Genomic DNA, 25,798 nt, shown 5'->3' with positions numbered 1-25,798 from the left:
TTTAGGCTGATTGGAAGCCGGACCTCAGGCAGCAGCTTTTAAAATATACAAATATGTACAGTCTTGTGGGGCAATTGTAATTCCCGTTCACTTCCAGACTAAGAGATCCAGAGGTGTCTCTAGGGTGACAGTTGCAAAAAACTGAGACTTCAGACAAGTGTATAATCTCCTGAGAATTCTCACCATGCTGTAGCACGGCTGAGGGTTGCACAAGGATGGTGTGTCCCTGGGAGTGCTTTCTTAGCCTCTAGATGTATGGGAATCCTTCAGCCTGTCCCTGTTCTTTTTTTATAGGAAGACTGGAGTTGTGTTTCCGTTTGCTGTCTGTGCAATACCCTGGGGGTTGTAAACTGCCAACAACTGTCTTTCCAATTGTAATAGTCCTGTGGCGTTCTGGCCACCAGGCCACCTCTCGGCCACCAGGGTCAAGCAATCAAGGGGCATCCCCTTCTATGACTTTCAGAAGCATGCGGGCTTTAGCAAGGCAGCTAGAGAATGTAGGGGGTGGGTCATACTTGCTGGCTTCAAAAAGGCAGAGGAAAAATACTGTGTGTCAGCCTGTGTTTCAGCAGTGTAGCAGGAGAGTGGCTTGTCTGTACATTTGTGCCAGCTTTAGGCTGGGAGTAGGAGAATAACCTGACCGTTCACACACACTAGCCCCAGCCATGGAGTGGGAGTCCATTGCAATGGCTGGCACTCACTGGAGTCAGCAGTGCCAGGACCACTCCCCCTGCCCATCCTTGGGAGAGGGTGTGTCCAGCTCATGTGCCTGTGCTAGTAGGCTATATGGAGAGGGCAACAGTGCTGTCCACTAGTGCTTCTGTCTCTGGAGAGAGTCTCAACTGTCTCCTGCTCCACGAGCCAGTGCCCCCCACATTAGTAAATGAAGCTCCCTCACATACAGTCTAGGTGCTTTTAAACTTTTTTTTTTTTTTTCCCACTGGGTCTAGAGTGAGTGAAACTGCATGTGAGCCCTCTAAGAGAGGAATCTCAGTTTCCTCTAGCACTTTGGGACCCCAAGAAGTCAGGCCCATTGGCTTTCCAACTCAGATGTTCTGGGACTTACCTTTCTGGGGTCCCCAGTGTGGGGCACCAACCACTCACTCCTCTCCTCCAGGAGAAGTGCCTCTCTGGTGAGATCCCACCCTCTTGTGGTCCACCACACTGGGAAGGGGGGTTTGTGCATTGTTGTTTTTGGCAACCATGTTTCTGCTTCTCTTACCCATCTTGATGTGGTCCTTCTATCCTCTGTTGTAGACAGCAGTTCATCTATTTTTGCAGATCTTTTTCAGAGGGAGATGATCCATATGTGGCTGTAGATTTGGTGTGTCCATGTGAGGAGGTGAGTTCAGGATCTTCCTATGCCACCATCTTGGGCCTCCCTCTAACTGACTTAAATTTAAAAACTGATGCTCAATTTGGTTTTTGAAAAAAATTAAGTATGTTTGGAGCAATTTGAATATATGAAAATACTTTTTCAACTGTAAACTTTTTGAAACTTACAGTTAACTTTTTATAGTTCATATACTGCCAATGAAAATTTAGCCTCCCAGTTGAGATGTGTCATAGGTATAAAACATACTGTAGAGATTGTGGGGGGAAAAGCATAAAATATCTTGATAATTTTTTAATGTTGATTACATGTTGAAATGGTAATATGTGGATATATTAGGTCAAATAAAATATATTTTTAAAATTAACTTCACATGTTGCTTTTCACTTTTTTTAATGTGGCATCAGAAAATTTAAAATCACACATGTGGCTTGACTTATGTTTCCCTTCCCTCTTACTTTTGGAGGACAGGCTGGAGGTGGAAGTGTTACCTGAGTTTGGTCAACCAAATGCTGCTTGGAGCCCAAGCACGCGCGACAAGGACAGAGAAATGGTGGGCAGGCTGGAGGAAGGTAAGCCATGGTAGGGGTTGCTCCTCCTACCCGTGTGCGTCTCAGGGAGATCCTCAGATGCCCACAGCCACCTAACAGATTCCTGTTTGCTCATGTTAGCCAGTCTTCCTGGTGTGTATAGCCAAACACCCTAACAGACCTCATCAGGAAGTGAGTCTCTACCCCCGACCCTTGTTTCACAAAAATCCCTGGCATACCTTGTTACCACTGAAGTCACAGAGTCGCTGGGGTAGCTGAGTCTCTTTCAAGCTCCTCAGGGGATTCTGACACTCAGCTAGGGTTGAGAAGCTTAGCTTTAGCTCTTTTAAGCATCTGTATGACCAGTGAGCAAACAGGAGCCTGTGCTATCTCACTTCTGATATAGAGGTTAAACAACCTTCCTGGGATCCCTGCTTTCCTGCAGCTGGAAGAAGTCCATGCATTCAACAAATGTTCATTGAGGATCTATTGTGCATACTTCAAGCATTATCTTACACACTAAGGGTAGATCAGTAAGCAAAACAAAAATCTCTTTCTGCTGAAGCATACTTTTTAGTGGGAGAAAAGGGGACAATAAGCCAAATAAAAAAAGAAAGATATATAGTATGTTACATGGTGACAGCTGTAAGAAGAAAACCAAACCAGGGAGGAGGTAAGGAGAGAGAGAGCAAATTGGAAGGGCATAGAAATTGAGGTGGGATGATCATAGAAGGAAAACCTAGGATGTCACATTTTCAGGAAGGAGCAAGACTTGAGAATATGGGGTGGGGAAGAGCTTTCTATGGCAAACGGAAAAGCAAGTGCAAAGAGGTTGAGGTAGGTAGGACCTTGGACTTGAAGTATATATAAAGTTCCTTAATCAGGCCATTCCTAACTTGTGAGGGTGAAGGCTGCTCAGGGCTTCTGCATGCTGGAAGCTGCCACTGAGGAGAAGTGGTAGGCAGGAGTAGGTGGTCCTGAAGGGTAAAATGAGGGGGATGGTGGGGTCAGAGTTCTGTGCATGGAGTTGGGGAGACTGTTGCCTTAATGACTTCTTCAACCTTGTAAAGGTTGGTGTGTCATTCTGGAATTTGCATTCATTCTTGTCAGCTTAAGGAATCTCAAAGAAATTTAGGAAATGGAGTAAGTAGCTTCTAGACCAGATACCACCTGTGGCTAGGGGGCTGCCCTCCTATACCCAGAGTATTCCTTGTTAAAGAGGGAATCTCAAATTATCATTGAAGGCACTATGCATGCTTTCAACCAGATGACTGGGAGCTAGAACCTTCTTTTATCCCTAGCCAGGAACACCTTATTTCTAGGGTACCATTTAATCCTGGCCAGCACACAGAGATGGGGACTTAAGGCCAACAACTGGACTGGGCATATGTGACCAGGGACAGATAGACTGTTAATAGTTTTATTTTTATTTTTTTCTTAATGCATGCAAATAATCAAAAGTAAAATTAGAGTAGTCTTATTTCCTAGGAGTAGGTGGAGAACTTTCCCTCCTACATAGGGAGAAAAGTTTTGAATGGTCAGCCAACCTGCTGGGATGAGAAAACCCAGCAAGCCTCTCTTGCACATTCTATCCTCATGAGAAGACCCTATTTTAATAAGAAACAAATATTTTTTTTAAGATTTATTTATTTATTTGACAGACAGAGATTACAAGTAGGCAGAGAGGCAGTCAGAGAGAGGAGGAAGCAGGCTCCCTGCTGAGCAGAGAGCCCGATGTGGGGCTCGATCCCAGGACTCTGAGATCATGACCTGAGCCGAAGGCAGAGGCTTTAACCCACTGAGCCACCCAGGCGCCCCAAGAAACAAATATTTCTAATTCAAGGAAAAAAATCTGGGATACTGGGGAAACAGCAGAAAACCAATGTGGTTGATTGGGTAAGGAAAAAGAATGGTAGAAACTGAAGTCAGAGGTAAGGTGTTGGGGGAAAGAGGTATCTGCAATCTCCACCTCAACCTGTTTTCAAAAAGTCAAACAGGAGTCTTCCCGGGGGTGGTGGCAGCCATCAGCCCAAGGAGAGAAGGAGTGCTGCTGAAGTGCTATCCTGAGGGAGAGGCAGCACTCCAGGATAATCACCCTTTATTCACATCTTTTCAGTGAAGATAAGGCAGAGAAAAGCCCTTGTTTCACAGAGCTTATCACACCACACACTTACACTAGAATGTGTGTGGATTTTCTTCAGGACAAACACGTAAGGAGAGATATTGAAAAAAGAAAGAAAAATACTGAGGAAGGGTCACAAACCCTAAACGCTCTTTGCCCTGAATTAAGTGAGGACATTTCTCAGAATCCTGTTTATTTGGAAACTTGGAAATTCTAGCAATCACCAACACTGGTTTTATTTTTCTTTGGAGTCCTGACCTCCCTTTGTACCAAGAGCTGGTCACAACACTCTGGCTGATTAGATTGGATTGGAAAGCAGGAAAGTTTTAAAAGTGTGTGCATTCCCCTGGATTATTAAATACTCACTCAACATTTCATCACCTGACTTGGCCAACTGCTGTGCACCTCCCACTGCTGGGGCACCCATGTCCTCTCCAGCTCCTGTAACCCCTTCTAGGTCTGTATTCGTGCGTTGGAGCTTAAGCTTCTGCTCTGATCTGTCTGCAGGCCTATAAAGAAATGCTTTGCCCCCTTACTGACTGCAATTCAGGGACCATCCATGCCCATTCATTCATTCAATCTCTTTTTGAGTGCTTACTGGAGGCCAGGCATCATTCTGAGGACTGAGGGGAACCCCCAGCACACAAAATAGGTGAAATAAGTGACTACAGCAGGGGAAAAGTGGTGTTTACAAAGTAGTAAGTAGACCATAAATATGCAAATACAAAATATGTCAGGTGTTAAGTACTGAGAGGAGAGAATGGCAGATACAGAGGTGGAGAATGACAAAGTATGTGGAGCTGATTTAGAGCAAGTGCTCAAGAAAGGAGCCTTTGCTAAGGGGACGTGTGAGCAGACATCTGGAAATCTCAGGTTAGATCTTTTTAAGCAGAGAAAACAGTATAGAACCAAGCCTCAGAGGCCTAGCTGGGGTTACTTCCAGCAGACAGGAAGCCAGGATGGAGGGAAGGAGCCAGGGGAATGAGCTCAGATGGTGTCAGGGGACAAGCGCAGATGGAACCTCGTTGGCCACGACAAGGACTCTGGATTTTATTCTAAATGAGATGCAAAACCACTGAAACATTTTGAGAGGGTCATGCTGACTGCTGTGAGAACAATCTAGAAGCCCAGACAACCATGGTGATTCAGGCAAAAGAAATGATGGAAAAGACTTGCAACAGACAAACACTGGCCCAAAGTGCTAATAGGAGGCCCACTGACTGGTCTGCACCCCCTGTTCTCTGCTCCTTGAGGAGGGATCATCAAATGCCCGTGAAAGAGAGAAGACTGGCCAAGGCTACCTGGCCTTCATTGAAAGAGGGCATTTGTCCATAGCAGACATTTTCTTAAATACATTTCACCTTATAATATCCTTTACTTAAGACCTTTACCAATTTAAATCCCTTCAGAAGCCTGGGTAAAAAGTGCCTTCCTTCTGAACTTCTCAGAATTGGTTGTAGCTTATTCATGAAAGGATGAGAATTTTTTTTTTCTTTTTGTAAGGCTTATGCAACTTTTCTATTAAAATACTTAAATATTGGGGTGCCTGGGTGGCTTAGTTGGTTAAGTGTCTGCCTAAGGCTCAGGTCATGATCTCAGTGCCCTGGGATAGACCCCTACATTGGGTTCCCTGCTCAGTGGGGAGCCTGCTTATCCCTCTCCCTCTGTCCTCTCCCTGCTCGTGCTCTCTGTCTCTCAAATAAATAAATGAAATCTTTAAGAAAAATGCTTAAGTGCTTACTCAAGGCAATTTAGATATTTAATACAATCCCTACCAAAATACCACCAGCATTTCTCAAAGAGCCAGAACAAACCTAAAATTTGTATGGAACCACAAAATACCCTAAATAGCCAAAGCTGTCTTGAAAAAGAAAAGTAAAGCTGGTGGCATCACAGTCCCAGATTTCAAGCTTTATTACAAAGGTGTAATCATCAAGACAGATACATACAAAACAAAAATCTGGCACAAAAATAGATACATGCATCAGTAGAACAGAATAGAAAACCCAAAAATGGACCCATAACTCTACAGACAATCTTCAGCAAAGCAGCAAGGAATATCCAATGGAAAAAGAACAGTCTCTTCAACAAATGGTGTTGGGAAAACTGGTCAGCAACATGGAGAACAAAACTGGACCACTTGCTTATACCATACACAACATTAAATTCAAAATGGTTGAAATGCCTAAATTTGAGACAGGAAACCTTCAAAATCCTAGAAGAGAACACAGGCAGTAATCTCTTCGATCTTGGCCACAGCAACTTCTTACCAGACACCTCTCTAGAGGTAAGGGGAGCAAAAGCAAAAATGAACTACTGGGACTTCATCAAGATAAAAAGCTTCTGCACAGTGAAGGAAACAACAAAATTAAAAGACAATCTATGGAATAGGAGAAGATATTTGCAGATGACATATTGGATAAAGGGTAAGTATCCGAGTGCTTGCTTTGGCAGCACATATACTAAAATTGAAACGATACAGAGAAAATTAGCATAGCCCCTGTGCAAGGATGACACGCAAATTTGTGAAGTCTTTCATATTAAAAAAAAAAAAAAAGGGTAAGTATCCAAAACCTATAAAGACTTACCAAATTCAACACCCAAAAAATAATCCAGTTAAGAAACAGGCGGAAGACGTGAACAGACATTTTTCTCAAAGAAGACACATGGCTAACCGACACATGAGAAGATGCTCGTCACTCATCATCAGGGAAATACAAATCAAAACCACAGTGAGATACCTCCTCACACCAGTCAGAATGGCTAAAATTAACAAGTCTGGAAATGACAGGTGTTGGTGAGGTTGTGGAGAAAGGGGAGCCCTCTTGCACTGTTGCTGGGAATGCAAGCTGGTTCAGCCATTCTGGAAGACAGTATGGAGGTTCCTCAAGAAGTTGAAAATACAGCTACCCTACGACCCAGCAATCACACTACTAGGTACTTATCCAAAGGATACAAAAATACAGATTTGAAGGGGCACACGCACTCCGATATTTATAGCCACATTATCAACAATAGCCAAATATGGAAAGAGCCCAAATGTCCACTGACTGATGAATGCATAAAGAAGTGGTGTATATATGATGTAATACTACTCAGCCATCAAAAAGAATGAAATCTTACCATTTGCATCAACATAGAGGGATCTACAGAGTATTATGCTAAGCGAAGTAAGTTAGAGAAAGACAAATACCATATGATCTCACTCACGTACAATTTAAGAAACAACACAGAAGAACATAGGGGATGAGGGGAAAAAAAAGAGGGCAGTAAACCATAAGAGACTCTTTAGAATAGAGAACAAACTGAAGGTGATGGAGGAATGTGGGTAGGAGCTGGGCTAGATGGGCATTAAGGAGGGCACTTGTGATGAGCATTGGGTGTTATATGTAAGGATGAATCATTAAATTCTACTCCTGAAACCAATATTACACTATATGTTAACTAGAATTTTTTTTATTTTTTACTAACTAGAATTTAAATAAAAACTTGAAATAAAAATAATTGAAAAAAAAATCATAAAATACTTAATGCTGCTATGGACTCTGCCTAGGTGGGCATGCCTAGGGCATGTAAGTAAGTAGACCATAGCTGTGGGAAGAGGTGGGGTGATACAGACCTGGGGAAAACCTCTGTAAATAATCACAGGCTGACGAGGAAATCCACTCCTTCATGATCATACTTTCTGCTGTATGTTTCTAAGGTTAAAATATCAACTATCAAAGAGATCCTTAACCAGCTACACTCCAGAACAAGCACTGCCATAACTTCCAACACCACTTTTGTAGGGAGCCTCACAGGAACTTTCCTGTCAGGCTGTCACAACGCCCTTCCTCCCTGCTGCTGACCACGTGCAAATCTTGGAGAGGTCTTGTTGGGTAAAGCACTGCCTGTAAGCTCTCCTTCTTCCTGCCTTCCCGCTGGGTGGTTACTATACAGGGCAACCTGTCCTTTTGGAACCAGGGAGCATGCCAACCCTAGCTGGCCATCAGGGGTGTACTGCTGCATAGTGACTCCCAGGGACAGCCTGAGGAGAATCCTAGAAATGGCTCTGAGCTCCCACACTTAGAGTCAATCCATTCATTCACCATGGTTGAGGCAAAGCATCCCTTGATCTTTTCACGCTTCAGAGACTGAAATTTTCTTTTCAAAACAACCCTTACCACTCTTTATAATGTTGTATTTACATAAATGAAAGGTAGGAGAGAGAAGTGATTATGGGCCACATGAAGTGACTTGCCTTAGAGATGGTCGTGTATAGGGCAGTCATAGATAAAAACAGATGAATTGAAGTTAACCAGCAATTTAGCCAGTTTTCCTCAAAAGGCACAGGAAAAAATTATCACAAAATTGTAAGTATTGGATATAATCTTTATTTTTAATTGTTCAGAAATAATCTTGATTTCTTCTAAGTCACAACTTTTAAAACTAGAAATTAGGTTTGATAGCTCGGGTTATAATATTTTATCTGCTTCAGATGAGGATGCTTTATAAAATACTGTGGTTCAGAAATATCTGAGTGCTTCTACATGGCTTCAGTGATTGTCACAAAAAACCCTCCATAGGTAAGGGTCCTCTAGATTTAATAGTTAATCCCAGGGTACAGAAAGAAAAATGAGAGGCAGGGAGGTTAAGGCTCAAAGGCAAATGTTTAGGAGGCCCATGTGACACACAGGAATCAGAAGCCAGGTTTCTCTTTGTCAAATGCCTGCTCTCCACTCCAGGAAGACATTTAAATAATCTCTAGACATCAATAAATGTATCTGATGTGGACACTAATGGAAGAGAATTTTAAAGTTTTTAGAAATAAAAATACTTACGCTTGGAACATTTAAAATTTTACCAGTTAATAGTCCAATGGCATGCACACCAGAAAGGTAACAAGAAACAGGAGAAATTAATTTTAATGATATATTTTAACTGAGTACAGGCATACCTCAGAGATGCTGCAGGATTGGTTCCAGACCACCACAATAAAGCGAATGTGGCAATAAAGCAAGTCAAATGAACTTCCTGGTTTTCCAGTGCATATAAAAGTAGTATTTACACTACACTCTACTAAGTGTGCAATAGCATTGTCTAAAAAAAAAAGTGTACACACCCTTAATTAACAATACTTTAGGGGTGCCTGGCTGGCTTAATCAATAGAGTATGTGACTCTTTATCTCAGGGTTGAGAGTTTGAGCCCCATGTTGGGTATAGAGATTACTTAAAAATAAAATCCTTTTTAAATTTATAATTATAAGTTATAATTATAAATTTAAAAAGGATTTTATTTATTTGAGAGAGAGTGAGCACAGAAGGAGAGTGAGAAGGAGACGCAGACTCTCCAATTAGCAGGGAGCCTGACAAGGGGCTCGATACTAGGATGCTGAGATTATGTCCTGAGCTAAAGGCAGATGCTTAACTGACTGAGCCACCCAGACACCCCTAAAAATAAAATCTTTAAAAAATACTTTATTGCTAAGAAAATATGCTAACCATCACCTGCACTTTCAGTGAGTCAATCTTTTTGCTAGTAGAGGGTCTTGCCTTGATGTTGATGGCTGCTCAATCACCAAGGTGGTGGTTGCTGAAGCCTGGCATGGCAGGGGCAATTTTTAAAAACAAGACAATGAAATTTCCTGTATGAATTGACTCTTTTCCTCATTATCTTTTTCTCTGTAGCATGTGATGCTATTTGATAGCATTTTACCCACAGTAGAATTTCTTTCAAAATTGGAGTCAAACCTCTGAACTCCTGCCACTGCTTTATCAACTAAGTTTATGTCATATTCTAAATCTTTGTCATTTCAACAGTCTTCACAGCATCTTCCCCAGGAGTTGATTCTACCTCAAGCAAGACTTTCTGTGCTCATCGATAAGAAGCAACTCCTCATCTGTTTAAGTTTCATCATGAGATTGCAGCAGTTCAAATATAATAATAATGAACAAGTTTGAAATATTGCAAGAATTACCAAAATTTGACAGACAGACAAAGTGAGCAAATGCTGTTGGAAAAATGGTGCTGACCTGCCAGACGCAGAGCTGCTGCAAACGTTTGATTTGTAAGAAGTGCAAAAAGTGAAGCACAATAAGACAAGGTATGCCTTATATCTTCATTTTATATATAAAATCACTACTTAAAAAGTATTAATGAGATATTTTATCTGTTTCTCACACTAAGTGTTCCAAATATGGTACATATTTTACACTTACATTGTGTCTTAATTTGGATGTTTAATTTTCAGCCAAAACACGTGCTCCATATTTAGATTTCATGAAATTTACATTTGAAAAGGTCAATTCACATACCCATATTATTGCTAGCATACTTAAAAGTTTTCTAGTAACTGAGTTAAGAATTGATATTTAATTAAAATTTTAAACAATCAAAAGTTCCTCAGTTGCACTCAGCACAATTAAAGTGCTCAAGAGTCACATGTGGCCAGTGGCCACTGTACTGGCAGCACTGATTTAAAGAGCCACAGGATGTTTGCTTAGGGTGTTGATATTAACGGGATGGCATTCAGAACAGATGGCTGGTACTCTCTTCTCAAAACCAAATAACTTTCTTATGGTTTAAACTATCCACTGTTCTCATCAACATATTATACATAATTTAAAACTTTCTTAATTATGTTTTCTCGTAATATGCCATGTTTTCTAGTAAACTTTAAGCTGCGTTCAGATTTTATGGATACGTGCTTTCTGTTGAATTATGAAGAGGCTTATATAAATTCTAAAATGACTCAAGTGGTCCCTACCACAGTGCAAACACTGTGGTACTACAAAGTGTTAAACCACCCTCTAAAACCAGTGTTAAAAAAGACATCCCACCGTATTTTTTACAGAGCAATGATTCCTTGAATATTTACTTCAATGGAACAGTTCCTGGGACTCAAAAAGTCAAAATACCTTTATGCCTATGTTTCAGCTCTCCAGTTTACTTATTTCTTTACAAGTCGAATGTTTTAAAAATAAAGGCTAACCACATAGGTAATAGACTGAACGATGGCAGCTATAGAATTTCTTATTTAACTTAAACCTTTGTGACCCTTGAAATCATAAAATCCAATGATCAAAACAGATGCTTAAATCTTTAATGAAAACGAGTAATTAATCCTGTGCTCAAACTGGCATGAGACGAGAACGAGGTGCAAATGCCAGAGCCTGTGAAGTGTGTATGAAGGCAAGACACCGCCACCTGCTACATCTTGGACCTAATGCCTCCAGCTTGGTCCTGCAGCTCCATTGCTGCGATTGCTGAGAGGTGGACTTCATCGGGCCCGTCTGCTAAGCGCAGGGTTCGTGTTAGGGCATACCTGGAAAAACAAAAGGAGCAGGAATGGCAGGAGTTATTGACCAGGAACATCATACTTCAATGTCAGTCACTGACTCTAAGCCAAGACTATTCATTTTTGAACTCTCGCCAAGACAATAAAAAGAGCACAAAGAGAATCAAGGAAAGTAAGCCTAAGAGTGTATGAAATGCCATAGAAAGTTCTCACTTTGGGGAGAGAAATCTTAAATGGCCCAGTGCAGTAGGCTTAATCTTTGTCTTGGTTTGCTTTAGGGTTCTAGAAGTTGCTAGAACTAAGAGATATCTTAGGTAAGCCACATGGAGTGAAGTATAAATATGTAATACTTATATACTGTAAATATGTAGTACTATATATTTAGTTCTTATGGTTAAAAATGGATAGGAAAAACTGGTGGGGCACGAAACTCTTGTCTCCAGTGTGGGAGAGCAGGTGGCAGGGGGACCTTGTAGTGAGGCACTGGAGAGTGTTCCTTGACTCCCAGCAACCAGAATCTGGACATTAGATGGTCACTGGCCTGAGGCATCCCTGTGGAGGGGGCAAACAGTCCTAAGGACATACCCAAGCCTGGGTCTGGGTGCCCTGTGCCATCTGTGCTTCTGTCACATCATTCTGGTTTCAGGGTGAACCCCCAGTGTCATTTCCTCGCTAGCGCATGAACCCCAATGTGGGAAAAGTTGACATCATTGAGCAAAATGATAACTGTAATCATAAGAGCAACTATTTATTGGTACTGGTACCTATATTACCTCATTTAGCCTTGAATTATACTTTTAGTATCTTTGTTTTCTTCTGAAACAATAAGGGTCAAGGCAGCTATAGATTTTTAATTCCATTCCATTCCAAGCCTGTCAAATGTAGATGATTACTAAGTGACATCTACTTACATGTTAGCCAGAGGGTAATCCTGGGAAACACCCGCACCTCCACACACTTGGATCGCCCGGTCAATAATTTTGCAGACAGTCCGAGGGGCAGCCACTTTAATCATTGCTATCTACATAAGCAAGATAAAAAAGGAATGTTCCTTTCTTTGTACACAATGTGACAGAATTTGATATAGTCTGTATTTTCTTTGTGAAATGAGACAAGGGAACTTTCCCACATGAATTCATCACTGAAACAGGATCTTTGATAGAAGCCAACAAAGAGATTCATTGTAATGAGGCTAATGGCCATAATTCTGTCAATATAGACATTCTGGAAAGAGATGTCTCTTCCAAATCATATTTTATTACTTATGACTTGCCTTGTTTCCAAAAGGATTTAAGGCAGCTGATAAATCACATTTATCACCTTAGGGATCATAAAAATAATTCAAGAGCCTTCATTAATCAGTTTTCTCTTAGCAATTTTTATTGGTTTTTAGAATTAAACAATTATATTCTTACTCCATATCAGCCAGAAACATAAAAAGATAGCAGATGAGATGCATCTTTTATGAAGCATTTATACCATGTGGTAGCAAAGTGCTGTGCACTCTGTATCACCTTGGTCACTCTTCACTAGAACCCTAGGCCACAGGCAACAAGGTCAGATACTTTGCCCAAGACCACATGCCAGAAAGTGACATACTGGGTATAATTCCAAGTGTGTATAGTCTTGGATTTTCCTACTCCCTGGTGCTGCATCTCAAGAATGCTGAAGATATTCTACATCCTGAAAATCATTCCCTAAAACAGGCAAGTGAAAGGAAAACTAGCAAGTGACATATATTTATAATCTTGAAACCAAAATCACAGAAGTTGTTTCCAATATTCTGAGTACCATCAAGGCACCACAAAACCTGAAAAGCCCAGTGGGTGAAAGAAACTGAAGAAGGCCTGGCAGACAGTGGCCCAAGGGGACTTACCTCCTTTTTAGCACCAGCGCTGCCCAGAGTGTCAATGCTGTGGGCGGCTTTGAGGGTCAACAGACGTATCTTCTCAATGGCAATGCGGCTTTCAGCAATCCAGTGAGCCACAACCTCCTGCAGGGCAGCAAAGAGCAGCAAAAAGGAGGACTGGATAAGCTGGCATGAGGTCCACATCTAACACGACCTTGTAGCTTGGCGAAACACTCTAGGCCAACGACTGTTCCCAAGCCTTACTTTGTTGTTTAATGGCGGAGTTCATTTATTTGATATGTACCAGCCAACCACATACTTGAGCAATGCGAAAGTTAACACTGCCAGACTTTAGTTAACAATGCTAGACATTTTCTTTGCTGAGAAAGATAATTTATTTTGGATATCTTGATGTCTAAAGTCAAGACGGCTGAACTGAGCAACCATCTTATTGCTAAAACATTCCTCCCTGGCCCTCCTGAGTGCTAATCTTATAGTCTCATTGAAACTCGGATAAATATCTGATGGTGGACTTGTTTATAGACAACTGAGATGATCCCCAGGACAATGTCAGTGTGGGGAAGGTGCCGCAGTCCTTTGTTGTGTTATTTAGTAACAATGACCTTTGCCTTTGATGAACAGTTGTATGAACTGTACCACATGTGTAGATTGCTGTAACCACAATCAAGGTACAGAGCAGTTCCATCTCCTCTTTAGAGCTGCTGCCCCTTTTTAGTCATACCCTCCCCGACCTCTAAACTCTCGCAACCACTGATGGTAAGTTATCAGCTACTATCGTTTTGCCTTTCTCAGAATGTCATGTAAATGGAATCATGTAGTATGTATTTCTTTAGAGACTGGCTTCTTTCACTCAGCATAATGCTTTTGATTGTCACGGACCAAGTTGTTCTGTGTACCAACAACTGTCCATTCCTTTTTATCGTTGAGTAGTATCCCATTGTAAGGATGTACCAGTTTGTTTATCCATTCACCCGCTGAAGGATATTTGGGTTGCTTCTAGTTTTTGGTGATTATTAACAGAGCTTCTGTAATCATGTGCATACAGGTTTCTGTAGGACTATACTTTTCATTTTTTAAAGCAAATTCAGGGAACAGAACTACTAGGTAATCTGGTAAATGCTTATAAGAAACTGTCAAACAGTTTTCCAGACCAACTGTACCATTTTGCATTCCCACTAGTAATATATAATAGTTTCAACTGCTCTCTGAAACATTAGCACCTGGTATTGTATTTTTTTTTAAATATAAGCCAGAAACATAAAAAGATAGGAGGTGAGTCATTTTATTAGTCATTTTAACAGTGCAGAGCTATTTCATGGTAGTTTAAATTTGCATTTTCCTATGACTAATGATGTTGATCACCTCTTGATGGGCTTATTTTCTGTCTATATATTCTCTTTGGTGATATGTCTGTTCACGTCATATCCCCACTTTTTATTTTTTTTTATTATTTATTTTTTTGTAAAGATTTTATTTATTTATTTGACAGACAGAGATCACAAGTAGGCAGAGAGGCAGGCAGAGAGAGATGGAGAAGCAGGCTCCCCGCTGAGCAGAGAGCCCGATGCGGAGCTCGATCCCAGGACCACGGGATCATGACCTGAGCCAAAGGCAGAGGCTTTAATCCACTGAGCCACCCAGGTACCCCATATCCCCACTTTTTAAATTGGATTGTTCTCCTACTGCTGTTTAGAGAGCTCTTTTTTTTTTTTTTTTTAAAGATTTTATTTATTTATTTGACAGACAGAGATCACAAGTAGGCAGAGAGAGAGAGAGAGAGGAGGAGGAGGCAGGCTTCCCACTGAGCAGAGAGCCCGATGCGGGGCTTGATCCCAGGACCCTGGGATCATGACCTGAGCTGAAGGCAGAGGCTTTAACCCACTGAGCCACCCAGGCGCCCCTAGAGAGCTGTTTATTAAAGATACAAGTCAACTGTCACATGGGCAATTTCCAGATATCTTCTCCCAGTATGTTACATTTTCATTCTCTTAAGAGTAACTTTCAAAGTACAAATGTGATTAAATTTAATGATGTCCAATTTGCCAATTTTTTCTCTTATTGGTTGTGCTTCTGGTGTGTGTCTTAAGAACATTTTGCTTAATCTTGTCACAAAGACTCATTCCTATTTTTTTTCCTAAAAGTTATATAGTTTTACCTTCTACATTTAGATCTATGGTTTACTTGGAGTTAAATTTTATGTGAGGTGTAAGGTTTAGGACAAGTTTCATTTTTTTTGCCTATGAATGTCCAACTGTTCCACCACCATTTACTATAGAGATTAACCTTTCCCCATTGAACGGTCTTTAATTTGTTTTGTTTTGGTTTTGTTTTTTTTCATCCATTCCATCACTCTATGATGTTATTAAATAGCGCATTTACATTTAAAATAGTTACTGAGGGGCGCCTGGGTGGCTCAGTGGGTTAGGGCCTCTGCCTTCGGCTCAGGTCATGATCCCAGAGTCCTGGGAGAGCCCCACATCAGGCTCTCTTGCTCAGCGGGGAGCCTGCTTCCTCCTCTCTCTCTGCCTGCCTCTCTGCCTACTTGTGATCTCTGTCAAATAAATAAAATCTTTAAAAAAATAAAAATAAAATAGTTACTGATAGATATGTTCTTATTGCCATTTTGCTAATTGTTTTCTCATTGTTTTTTTAGTTCTTTGCTCCTTCCCTCCTCTCTTGGTCTCTTTCCTTGTGATTCGTGACTTTTGAAAGTTTTGTTTCGCTAGGCTCCCCCTACCCAAACCTTCAGCTAAATAGGGTAGACTTCTGTTGGAGGTATTTTTCAAAAATTTTTGTCTGTGCTCACAGGCATTTTCAGTTTGTTAACTTTTTCAGCTCCAAGTCTGGAATGTATTAGGCAAAAAGAAAACCCAGGGAACTCACTACCATGTTGTTCTTTTAGCTTAGCCAGTCTCCCACCTCCTCTTCACCTATCAGAGTCTTCCAGTGTTTGTTTTATAGCTAATACCCAGGTTTTTAGTTGTATTCAGCAAAAGGAATGGGGGAAATTACATCTGTTTCATCTTTCTGGAAGTAGAAGTCACTGGAAATGACATTATTAATCTATATAGGCACCTATAAACTGCAATGCAGAACTCTCTGGGAATAGCTGGATTGGGGAATGGAGGTTGGAGCTGAAGCTGAAGTGGAGGCTCCCTGACTCCAGATCTGGGCCTTGGAACCCACACATTCAGGCATGTGTGCAGAGCACATTATTTAACAACTTAAATGAAGTGGACCAATTTGTCAAAATTCATAAACTACCAAAACTCACTGCAGGTGAAATAGAGTATTCTACAATATTAAAGAAGTTGAATTCACAGTTTAAAAGCTCCTGAAATAAGAATGATCAGGTCCAGATAGTATTACTGGTAAATGTTACTAAATAATTAAAGAAGAAATAACACCAATTCTATGCAATCTCTTCTACAAAGTAGAAATGGAGGAAACACTTGCCAACTCATTTTATGAGGCCAGAATTGCCCTAATCCAAAACCAGATAAGAATAAACAAGACCAATATAGATGCAAAAACCTATGAGGAAATAAAGTCCAGCAATATATAAAAAGAATGTTACACCACAACCAAGTAAGATTTATCCCAGGAATGCAAGGTTCATTCATATTAAAAAATCAATTACTAAGAAAAATAATTATTGTAATATGCCATATTAGCCTGAAAAAGAGAAAGTACATGATCATGTCAGTTGATCCAGAATAGCACTTGACAAAATTCAGCATGTATTCATAATAAAAACTCTCAGCAAACTAGGAATAGAAAGGAACTTATTCAACCCAATGTAGAGCATCTAAAAAATTCTACAGTTAACATGCTTAATGATGAAAGACTAAGTGCTTTTCCCCCAACACTGGGAACAAAGCAAGGATGTTTACTCTAACCACTCCTATTTATCATCATTGAGGGAAGTCCTAGCCAATGCAGTGAGTCAAGAGAAAGAAATTGCATATAGTTTGGGGGGAAAAAAAGAGGTAAAACTATCCATATTCACAAACAACGTGATTGTTAGAAAATCCTTAGGATTCTACCAAACAAAGCAACCTTCCTAGAACTAATAGAGTTTAGGAAAAATCAAGATCAACACATAACATCAATTTTTTTGTCTATATACTAGCATTGAACAGTTGGAAACTGAATTTTTAAAAAATGCTACTTACAAGAGAATTTTTAAAAGGCACAAATCTATCAAAATGCGTAGTATCCAAATGCTAAAAATTATAAAATTGATTAAAAAAAAAAAAAAGGAAACCTAAATATAGAGGAATACTGTGTTTGTGGACTGTTAGACTAATAGTACAGATGTCAGCTGTCTTCAAATTCTTCTACAGATTTAGTGTAATTCCAATCTGAATTTCAGCAGGACATTTTTGTGGATAAAAATATACCTGTCCTAATATATAAATATATACCTTTCCTAAAAATTATGTGAAATGCAAAGAAACTAAAATAACAAAAACAATTTGAAACAGAAGAAAGAGGAATCAGATCACTACCTGATCTGAAGACTGTGTGGTATTAGCAAAGGGAGAGATGATAGGTCTTTGGAACAGAAGAAACTCCAGAAATCAACTCTCAAAAATATGGGTTGGGCTCTCACTCAGTGGAGCGTGCTTTTCCCTCTCCCTCTACCCCCCGCCCCCAGACTTGTGCTCTCTTTCTCATGCTCTATCAAACAAATAAAATCTTTAAAAAAATAGAAATATTAAAAATAAAACAAAAACTGTTGGGACACCTAGCTGGCTCAGTCGTTTGAGCATGTAACTCTCTGGGTCATGAATTCAAGCCCTACTTAAAAACAGGAGCCTACTTAAAAACAACAAACCATGCCAAGAGATAAAGAAGGGATATATATATATATATATATATATATATAGCACTCCACTTACATCAGTGGATGATCATTGGGGCAGAAAGTCAACAAAGAAACAGTGTCTTTGAATGGCACATTAGATTAAATGGACTTAACATATACAGGGAATATTCCACCCCAAAACAAAGAATATACATTCTTTTCAAGTGCACATGGAACATTCTCCAGGATAGATCACATTAGATCACAAAATAAGCCTCAACAGATTTAGGAAAATTGTAATCCTATCAAGCATCTTTTCCAACCACAATGGTATAAAACTAGAAATCAATTACAACCAAAAAAAAAAAAAAAAAAGGAAAAACACAAACATGTGGAGGCTAAACAACAAGCTACTAAATAACCAATGAATTAACAAAGATATCAAAGAGGAAATTAAAAAATACATGGAGACAAAATGAAAACACAATGATTCAGTCTATGAAGTGCAGGAAAAGCAGTTGTAAGAAGAAAGTTTATAGTAATACACATCTAGAAACAAGAAAAATCTCAAACAATCTAATCTTACACCTAAATTAACTAGGAAAAGAACAAATAAAGACCTAAGTTAGTGGAAGTTAGGAGATAATAAAGATCAGAGCAGAAATAAAATCAATAAACCATTAGCTAGCCTCATTAAGAAAAAAACAGAGAAGACCTAAATAAAATCAGAAATGAAAGAGAAGTAACAGTTGATACCACAGAAATTGATTAAATACAATTAATTAGAAGAGACTACTATGAACAGTTATATGCCAACAAAATGGGCATCCTATAAGAAGTGGATAAATTCCTGGAAACATATAATCTTCCAAAAATGAGTCAGGAAGAATGATTACTGGTAATGAAATGATTCAATAATAATATAAATTTCTCCACAAACAAGAACTAGATGGCTTCTTAATTCTACCAAACATTTAAAGAGTTATTAACTATTCTCAAATTATTCCCAAGAATAAAAGAGGAAGGAAAGCTTTCAAATTCTTCCTACAACACCACCATTATGCTGAAATTAAAATGAGATAGACACTACAAAACAAGAAAACTGCAGGCCAATATCCCTGATGAACATAGATGGCAAAAATCCTCAACACCACATTCAACAGCATAATAAAGGGTCATCAACCACAATCAAGTGGGATTTATTTTGGGGATGCCAGGATGGTTCAATATCTGTAAAATCAATCAATGGGTATACCACATTAACAAAATGAAGGATAAAAATAATATGATTATCTCAATAGATGCAGAAATAGCATTTGACACAATTCAACTTTTGTTCATGATAATAACTCTCAACAATATGGGTATAGTGGGGACATACATATTATACATCAATATAATAAAGACCATAAATGACAACTCCACAGCATCATACTCAATGGTGAAAAACCAAGAGCTTTTCCCCTAAAATCATGAATAAGACAAGCATGTTCACTCTCACCAATTTTAATTGAATATAGTGAATTAATACCCATTCTTCTCAAACTATTCCAGAAGATATAAGAGGAAGGAAAACTTACAAATTCATTCTAAAGGCATTAGTACTCTGACACCAAAACCAGATAAAGACACCACAAGAAAAGAGAACTACAGGCCAATATCTCTGATGAATATAGACGCAAAATCCTCAATAAAATAGTAAACAGAACCCAACAGTACATTAAAAAAATCATTCACCATAATCAAGTGGGATTTATCCCCAAATGCAAGGGTGATTCAATATTTGCAAAACAATCAGTGTGATACATTACATCAGTAAGAAAGGATAAAAACCATATGATCATTTCCATAGATGCAGAAAAAGCAGATAAAGTACAACATCTATTCATGATAAAACCCTCTGCAAGGTAGCCTCATCAAAGAAACTAAAGTCTCAGCAAAGAAGTAAAAGATTCAAATAAAAACCAATTAGATATTTTATAGCTGAAAAATGTAATAATTTTTAAAAAAGATTTATGAGAGAGAGAGAGTGTGGGAGTGAGCAAGGGTAGAGGCAGAGGGAGAAGCAGACTCCTTATTGAGCAGAGAGCCAGACATAGGGCTGGATCCCAGGATCCTGGGACCTGAGCTGAAGGCAGATGCTTAACTGACTGAGCCACCCAGGTGTCCTTGAAAAATGTAATAGTTTAAATAAAAAGCTCAGTGGAGGGCTCGAGCAGAATGGCAGGGAAGAGGAACAAATTAGTCAACTGGAAGATAGGACAATAGAAATTGTCCAGTCTGAACCACAGAGAAAACAGATTGAAAAATATATTTAAAAGAATACCGTCTTAGGGACCTGTGAACTAAAACAAAAGATCTAACATTCATGTCATCAAAGTCCAAGAAGTAGAGAGAGGGAAAGACTGAAAAAATACTCAAAGAAATAGCAGTGAAAACTTCCCAGATGTGGCAAGAGATAAAACGTACCGATTCAAGAGGTTGAGTGAATGCAAAGCAGGATAAACTGAAGAAATTCAAAAGATACATCATAATTAAACTTCTAAAAAATGACACAACTGTAAATGCAGCCAGAAGAATGACATTTCACCTACAGGGTAAATATGTATATGCCAGAAGAAGGAGGCATGATATTTTTCAAGTACTAAAAGAAAAGAATTGTCAACACAGAATCCTATACCCAACGAGGATATACATCAGGAATGAAGGAGAAATCAAGATATACTCAGATAAAGAAAAACAAACAAAAATGTCACCTATAGACTCTTAAAAGAATGGCTAAAGGAATTTCCCTAAACAGAAAGAGAAACCTTAAGAAATCAGGAAGAAAGAATGAACATAGTAAGAAAATATATAGTTAAATACAATTGGCTTTTCTTTGCTTTTTGAATTTTCTAAATTATGTTTAACAGTTGAAGTAAAAATTTTAACACTGTGATGTCATTCTAAATTTATGTAGAAGAAATATTGAAGACAGTTATAAATGAAGGAGGTTAAAGCAACTTAAATTAAGGGAGATAAAGTTTCTATACTCCATTCAAACGGATAAAATGAGGACACTGGTAGACTGATAAAATACATGCATTTATACAAATATGTATATATTTATATAATGTAATACCTAGACTAATCACTGAAAGAGCTAGGGGTGCCTGGGTGGTTTAGTCATTAAGCATTTGCCTTTGGCTCAGGTCATGATCTCAGGGTCCTGGGATCAGGCCCCACATTGGGTTTCCTGCTCGGCGGTAGGAAGTCTGCTTCTCCCTCTCCCACTCCTCTTGTGTTCTCTCTCTTGCTGTGTCTCTGACAAGTAAATAAATAAATAAAATCTTAAAAAATAAAATAAAATAAAAGAGCTATACAAAAAGGTATACCCAGAAACACTATAGATGAATCAAACTGGAATTCTAAAAATGTTAATCTAAAGGAATGCAGGAAAAAGAAAACAAATGAAAAACAGAGAACATAAAACAATAAATTAAATGGCACACTTAAGTCATAACATGAATTATTACAAAGGCAAAGACTGATAGAGTGGATTAAAAACAAGAACCACCTAAGTGCCAACTAGAAGAAATTCACTTCAAATATAATGATATAAGCAAGCTAAAAACAAAACAAAAAAATAAAAAATAAAAAATGTGTAAAATGCAAACATTAATCACATGAAAGCAGGACCAGCTATATTACTATCAGATGAAGCAGAACAAAGAAAATTACCAAAGACAGAGAGGGTCATTATATAATGATAAAAGGGTAAATCCATCAAGAAGTAGCAATCTTAAATGTGTATGCAGCAAACAATGGAGCTGCTGACTATGTAAGACAAAAGCTAACAGAAATGAAAGGAGCAGTAAACAAATCCACAATCCTAGCTGGAGCTTCAACACCCCTCTCCCAACTACTGATAGAACAACTAGACAGAAAATCAGCCAGAATACAGAGGAATTCAACAACACCAACAAGCAACAGGATCTAAGAGACATTTATAGAACATTCCACCTCAAAACAGGAGAATACACATTCTTTTCCAATGTTCTCAAACAGTAAGAGAAACAATATCCTGAGCCACAAAACAAATCTCAACAAATTTGTAAGAAATTAAATAATACAGTTTGTTCTGTAACCACAATGGAATCAAACTAGAAATTAAGAACAGAGTAACAGGAAAATCTCCAAACACTTGGAAACTAAATAACACAGTTCTTAAATAATTCATGTGTCAAGGAAGAGGCTCAAAGAAAATTGAAAAATACATTGAGCTGAATTAACATGAAAACACAATATATCACAATTTGTGGGACACAGGTAAAGCAGTACTGAGAGGGAAATTTATAGCACTCAAAAACATACATTAAAAAGGAGGAAAAGTCTCAAATCAATGATGGATGCTACCACTTCAAGAACCAAAATAAATCCAAAAAGCAAAACAAACACAAGGAAGCAAAAGGAAGTATATAATAAAGAGCAGAAGTCAATAAAATAGAGAAAATCAATGAAACACATATCTTGTTAATATTAAGCCCTAATATAACAACCACATTTTATAGTTTTGTATGTTAATAATTAACATATTTTATATTATTTGAAAAGATCAGTAAAAGCAACAGACCTCTAGCAAGACTGACAAAGGAAAAAGTAGGCACAAATTACTAATGTCAAGAATGAAACAGGAGATATATCACTAAAGAATATAGAGACCAAACCTTTATCATAAAATCCTACAAGAAACCGAACATTCAGGATTGATTCAGCAGTGAAACTCAGTAGATAATAACAGATACTTCTGGTTGGCCATAATGAGTTTTTTGTTGTTGTTTCCATTCCTCATCATAGAACTGATATTTACAGTGGAGAATAATTTGTTAAGTTTGATCAGCAGCCAATTACAGTGCTATTATTTGATCCACATTAACCTTCCACAGTCTTGGTTATATTTGCTGCAGTACATTTCTTAAATGGTGGTATTTGATCAGTTTGCCTATAACACTGATGTTCAACATAATAGCTGCTAATAACCACATGTGGCTACTGAGCATCTGAAATATGCCAAGTCTGAATTAAGATGTATCATAAATGTAAACTATACACCCAATTTAGTAAAATCAGTAGTTTTTAAAAAAAGATGTAAAATACCTTAATCTTTTTATATTGATTTCATTTTGAAATGATAACATTTTGAATATACTGGGTTAAATAAAATAGATTATAAAAATCAATTTCATCATTCTTTTTACTTTTAAAAAATGTAGCTATTAGAATTTTTTTTTTATTTAACTAAAGCTTTTTTTTTTTTTTTAAATGCTCAGTTACTAGAACATATTTCTATTGGATGACTCTAGAGGTTGAACCAAGACTCTAAATTAACAACTTCAAATAAGCCCCAGCAGTAAGTATCTTTTTGATAACTATAAAGCTGGGTGATTATAACTTCATGAACAGATCACAAATACATTTATTTTTTAGCTTTCGAATAAAAGAAAGTGTTCTCAGTTGGGTCTCTACTGACCCTTGATTTGCTGAAAAGCATTCAGTGGGCAGAAACTGAGTGCTCTAAGGAGGTGCCAGATTAATTTACTAAGACATTATTTTGATACAGAACTTTTTGCTTTAGTGCCTGAAATAATTTAGAAGGCAGCTGGAAAAGAGTCTTCAAATTCAGGGAAATGGAATGTTACATACATAAACTGAAAAAAAAAATCTGGCTCATATTTTTGTTTATGACATGCCTCAACATCTCTTTTGCTTCTGCCAGATCATTTTCTTTGTGCCAAATGCAAGAAGTTTCCAGTGAAGGGAGGCATGTTTTTGAAAAGCTCAGGCTTGTTCTGCTTGATACATTAACTTACAAAAAGCAGGAGGGAAATTTCCCTCTGGTATAGTGTTAAAAACATCTCTCATGAAACTTAAGGAGAGTGCTTTTATGTGTTCAAGATGTCTCTGCATCTCTCCCTGTCCTCCCTGCATCCTGCTCCAGGGTTTGGATGGCAATCTTGAAAAGAGAAAAGTATAGGAAGTGAAATTGATGCCATGAGCAAACTCTTTAGCTCCTACTCAGAGCAGCATGGAGTTGCATCCATGGTCCCAAAAGTTGATACCTTATTTTACTTCCTCCCACAGTGTCCATCCAACAGCTGAACTCCTTGCCCTTGCCATATACTAAAGGGGCTCCCCACAAATTATCCCTAGGTGTGCACCATAAAATAGGTTGTATTTTTCCATAAGAACAGTGTTATAACTAAATCACAGATATGTTGAATAATATTTCACAAAAAGAAAACAGTCTATAGGAATTTAAGGTAAAAAATATTCTGTGAAATTTTAAAAGATGCTCACAAATGTACAAGGGGACCAGTGTACTAAAATGTACATGTCCAGCAAACACAAATACAATTTTATCAGCCTACGTTTGACCTAACACTAAAATGTTAGCAATCCTAAATACTGAACATTTAAGAATAATTTTTCTTGCCTTCTTAAAAGAAAGGCTTTTGGAATATGATTTGAATATCCCACTTATAAAGTTTCCCAAGGAAGTCAGAATGACTGCTTCTTTTCCCTCTTGATAAATATTCTCTAATTTTGATTATGTTGGGCACATGTAACTATATTGTTTATTGTGCTTTGTAAAGAACAGACTCCATAGTACATAACTTATAGATGGGAATTCAAAAAATCATGAACATCCCACCAAATATTGGTCCCGTTTCTACTTACATTTCTCCAGTAACAGGGAACTCACTTCCTACAGAAGCAGGCCATTCCATTTTTTAGATCTCTCTCCTCTCACTGAGTTGTAGGTTATTTTCCTATATTTCCTCACTTATTACTAATGCCCTTCAGAGAGCCAAAGAACAAGGCAAATCCTTCTTCTTTATGCCAGCCCTCTCAGATCCACAGAGCGTGCTAATGTACCAGGTTCTCTAGAGAACAAGAGTCTGAGAAAGTTGAAGGAACTGTCCATACTCTCTGTGCTGTGCTGAAGCACGTTGGGAATTATTTAATCTTTCACAAAGTTAAAGATCTCTCATTAGACTATATTTAAGTACAGAAAAATATACTTTGTGGAAAAAAAGCATCTTATTTACATAGAGGAAATCTCCCTAAGATCAATAATGCTGTTTTGTTACAAGGTCAGTGAGTGCATGGGCTATAGTAAATTCAAATAAATAATCATCCTTACATGTGAAAACAGTTTCTTCTTAAAGGCCACCCTCTGTGTTGCCCGTTCACACATAATCTGCAACGCGCGTTCTGCCACCCCTACTGTTCTCATACAGTGATGGATTCTGCCTGGTCCAAGGCGGCCTTGGGCAATTTCAAATCCCCTACCTTCACCTGTAAGAAAGAAAGAAAGAACATGAAAGTGGCCACAGCCCACTTATTTTGTTATTTACACAAATCTTGAGAAAACGATGAACTGCCCCCTCAATGAGAATTGTGGCATTCTGGTAGGAAAAAAGTCAGCTCTGTAATAATGTTCATTATTTTTGGAACTTTTGATTTCTATGTTTTTTAAACTACCACTGTTAAACATTTTAATCCAATTCAGGAACTGTCTCTTGAGTACCAACTATCCATATATTTTTTAAGTGCCGCACTGGTTACAAAGATAGATAAGACACAGTCCCTACACTAGGAGTTCAGAATCCAGAAGCAGGGACAAGGATGCTAGGGATAAGGGATATGGAGGAGAACAAAGAAAGGCAAAGGAGGGCCTGGCAGGCAGCAGGGGCTTGTTGAGTGGATGGGGTGAAGAGCACAAAACCATTCTGAAAGAAGTGCCATTTGAGATGTTCTCTGAAGGTTGGGTAGGATTTTAGTAAGCAAGAGGATGAGGTCATTCCAGGCATTCA

General features: G+C 38.5%; 1 protein-coding gene and 1 non-coding gene across 2 annotated transcripts in view; one reads left to right on the top strand and one right to left on the bottom strand.

Annotated features, from left to right (window-relative positions):
- Positions 1-6,423: 6,423 nt before the first annotated feature.
- On the top strand, positions 6,424-6,530 carry LOC116874806. The gene has a single exon (XR_004384066.1). It is a non-coding gene; the product is annotated as a U6 spliceosomal RNA (small nuclear RNA).
- A 4,507-nt stretch (positions 6,531-11,037) lies between these two features.
- Positions 11,038-25,798, bottom strand: part of ACAD11 (acyl-CoA dehydrogenase family member 11) — an 88,039-nt gene continuing 73,278 nt past the window's right edge. The window contains exons 17-20 of the mRNA XM_032869689.1: positions 25,126-25,280; positions 13,139-13,255; positions 12,174-12,283; positions 11,038-11,289 (exon numbers count right to left, since the gene is read on the bottom strand). Coding sequence (XP_032725580.1) covers positions 11,175-11,289; positions 12,174-12,283; positions 13,139-13,255; positions 25,126-25,280 — 497 coding nt within the window. The 3' untranslated portion in view covers positions 11,038-11,174. The remainder of the gene's footprint in view (positions 11,290-12,173; positions 12,284-13,138; positions 13,256-25,125; positions 25,281-25,798) is intronic.

Source organism: Lontra canadensis, unplaced genomic scaffold, assembly GCF_010015895.1.
Source record: "Lontra canadensis isolate GAN:19392208 unplaced genomic scaffold, GSC_riverotter_1.0 scaffold38, whole genome shotgun sequence".
Classification (NCBI taxonomy): Eukaryota; Metazoa; Chordata; class Mammalia; order Carnivora; family Mustelidae; genus Lontra; species Lontra canadensis.
The sequence above is the reverse complement of the archived record's forward strand: the minus strand, read 5'-3'. Positions and strand labels throughout refer to the sequence as shown.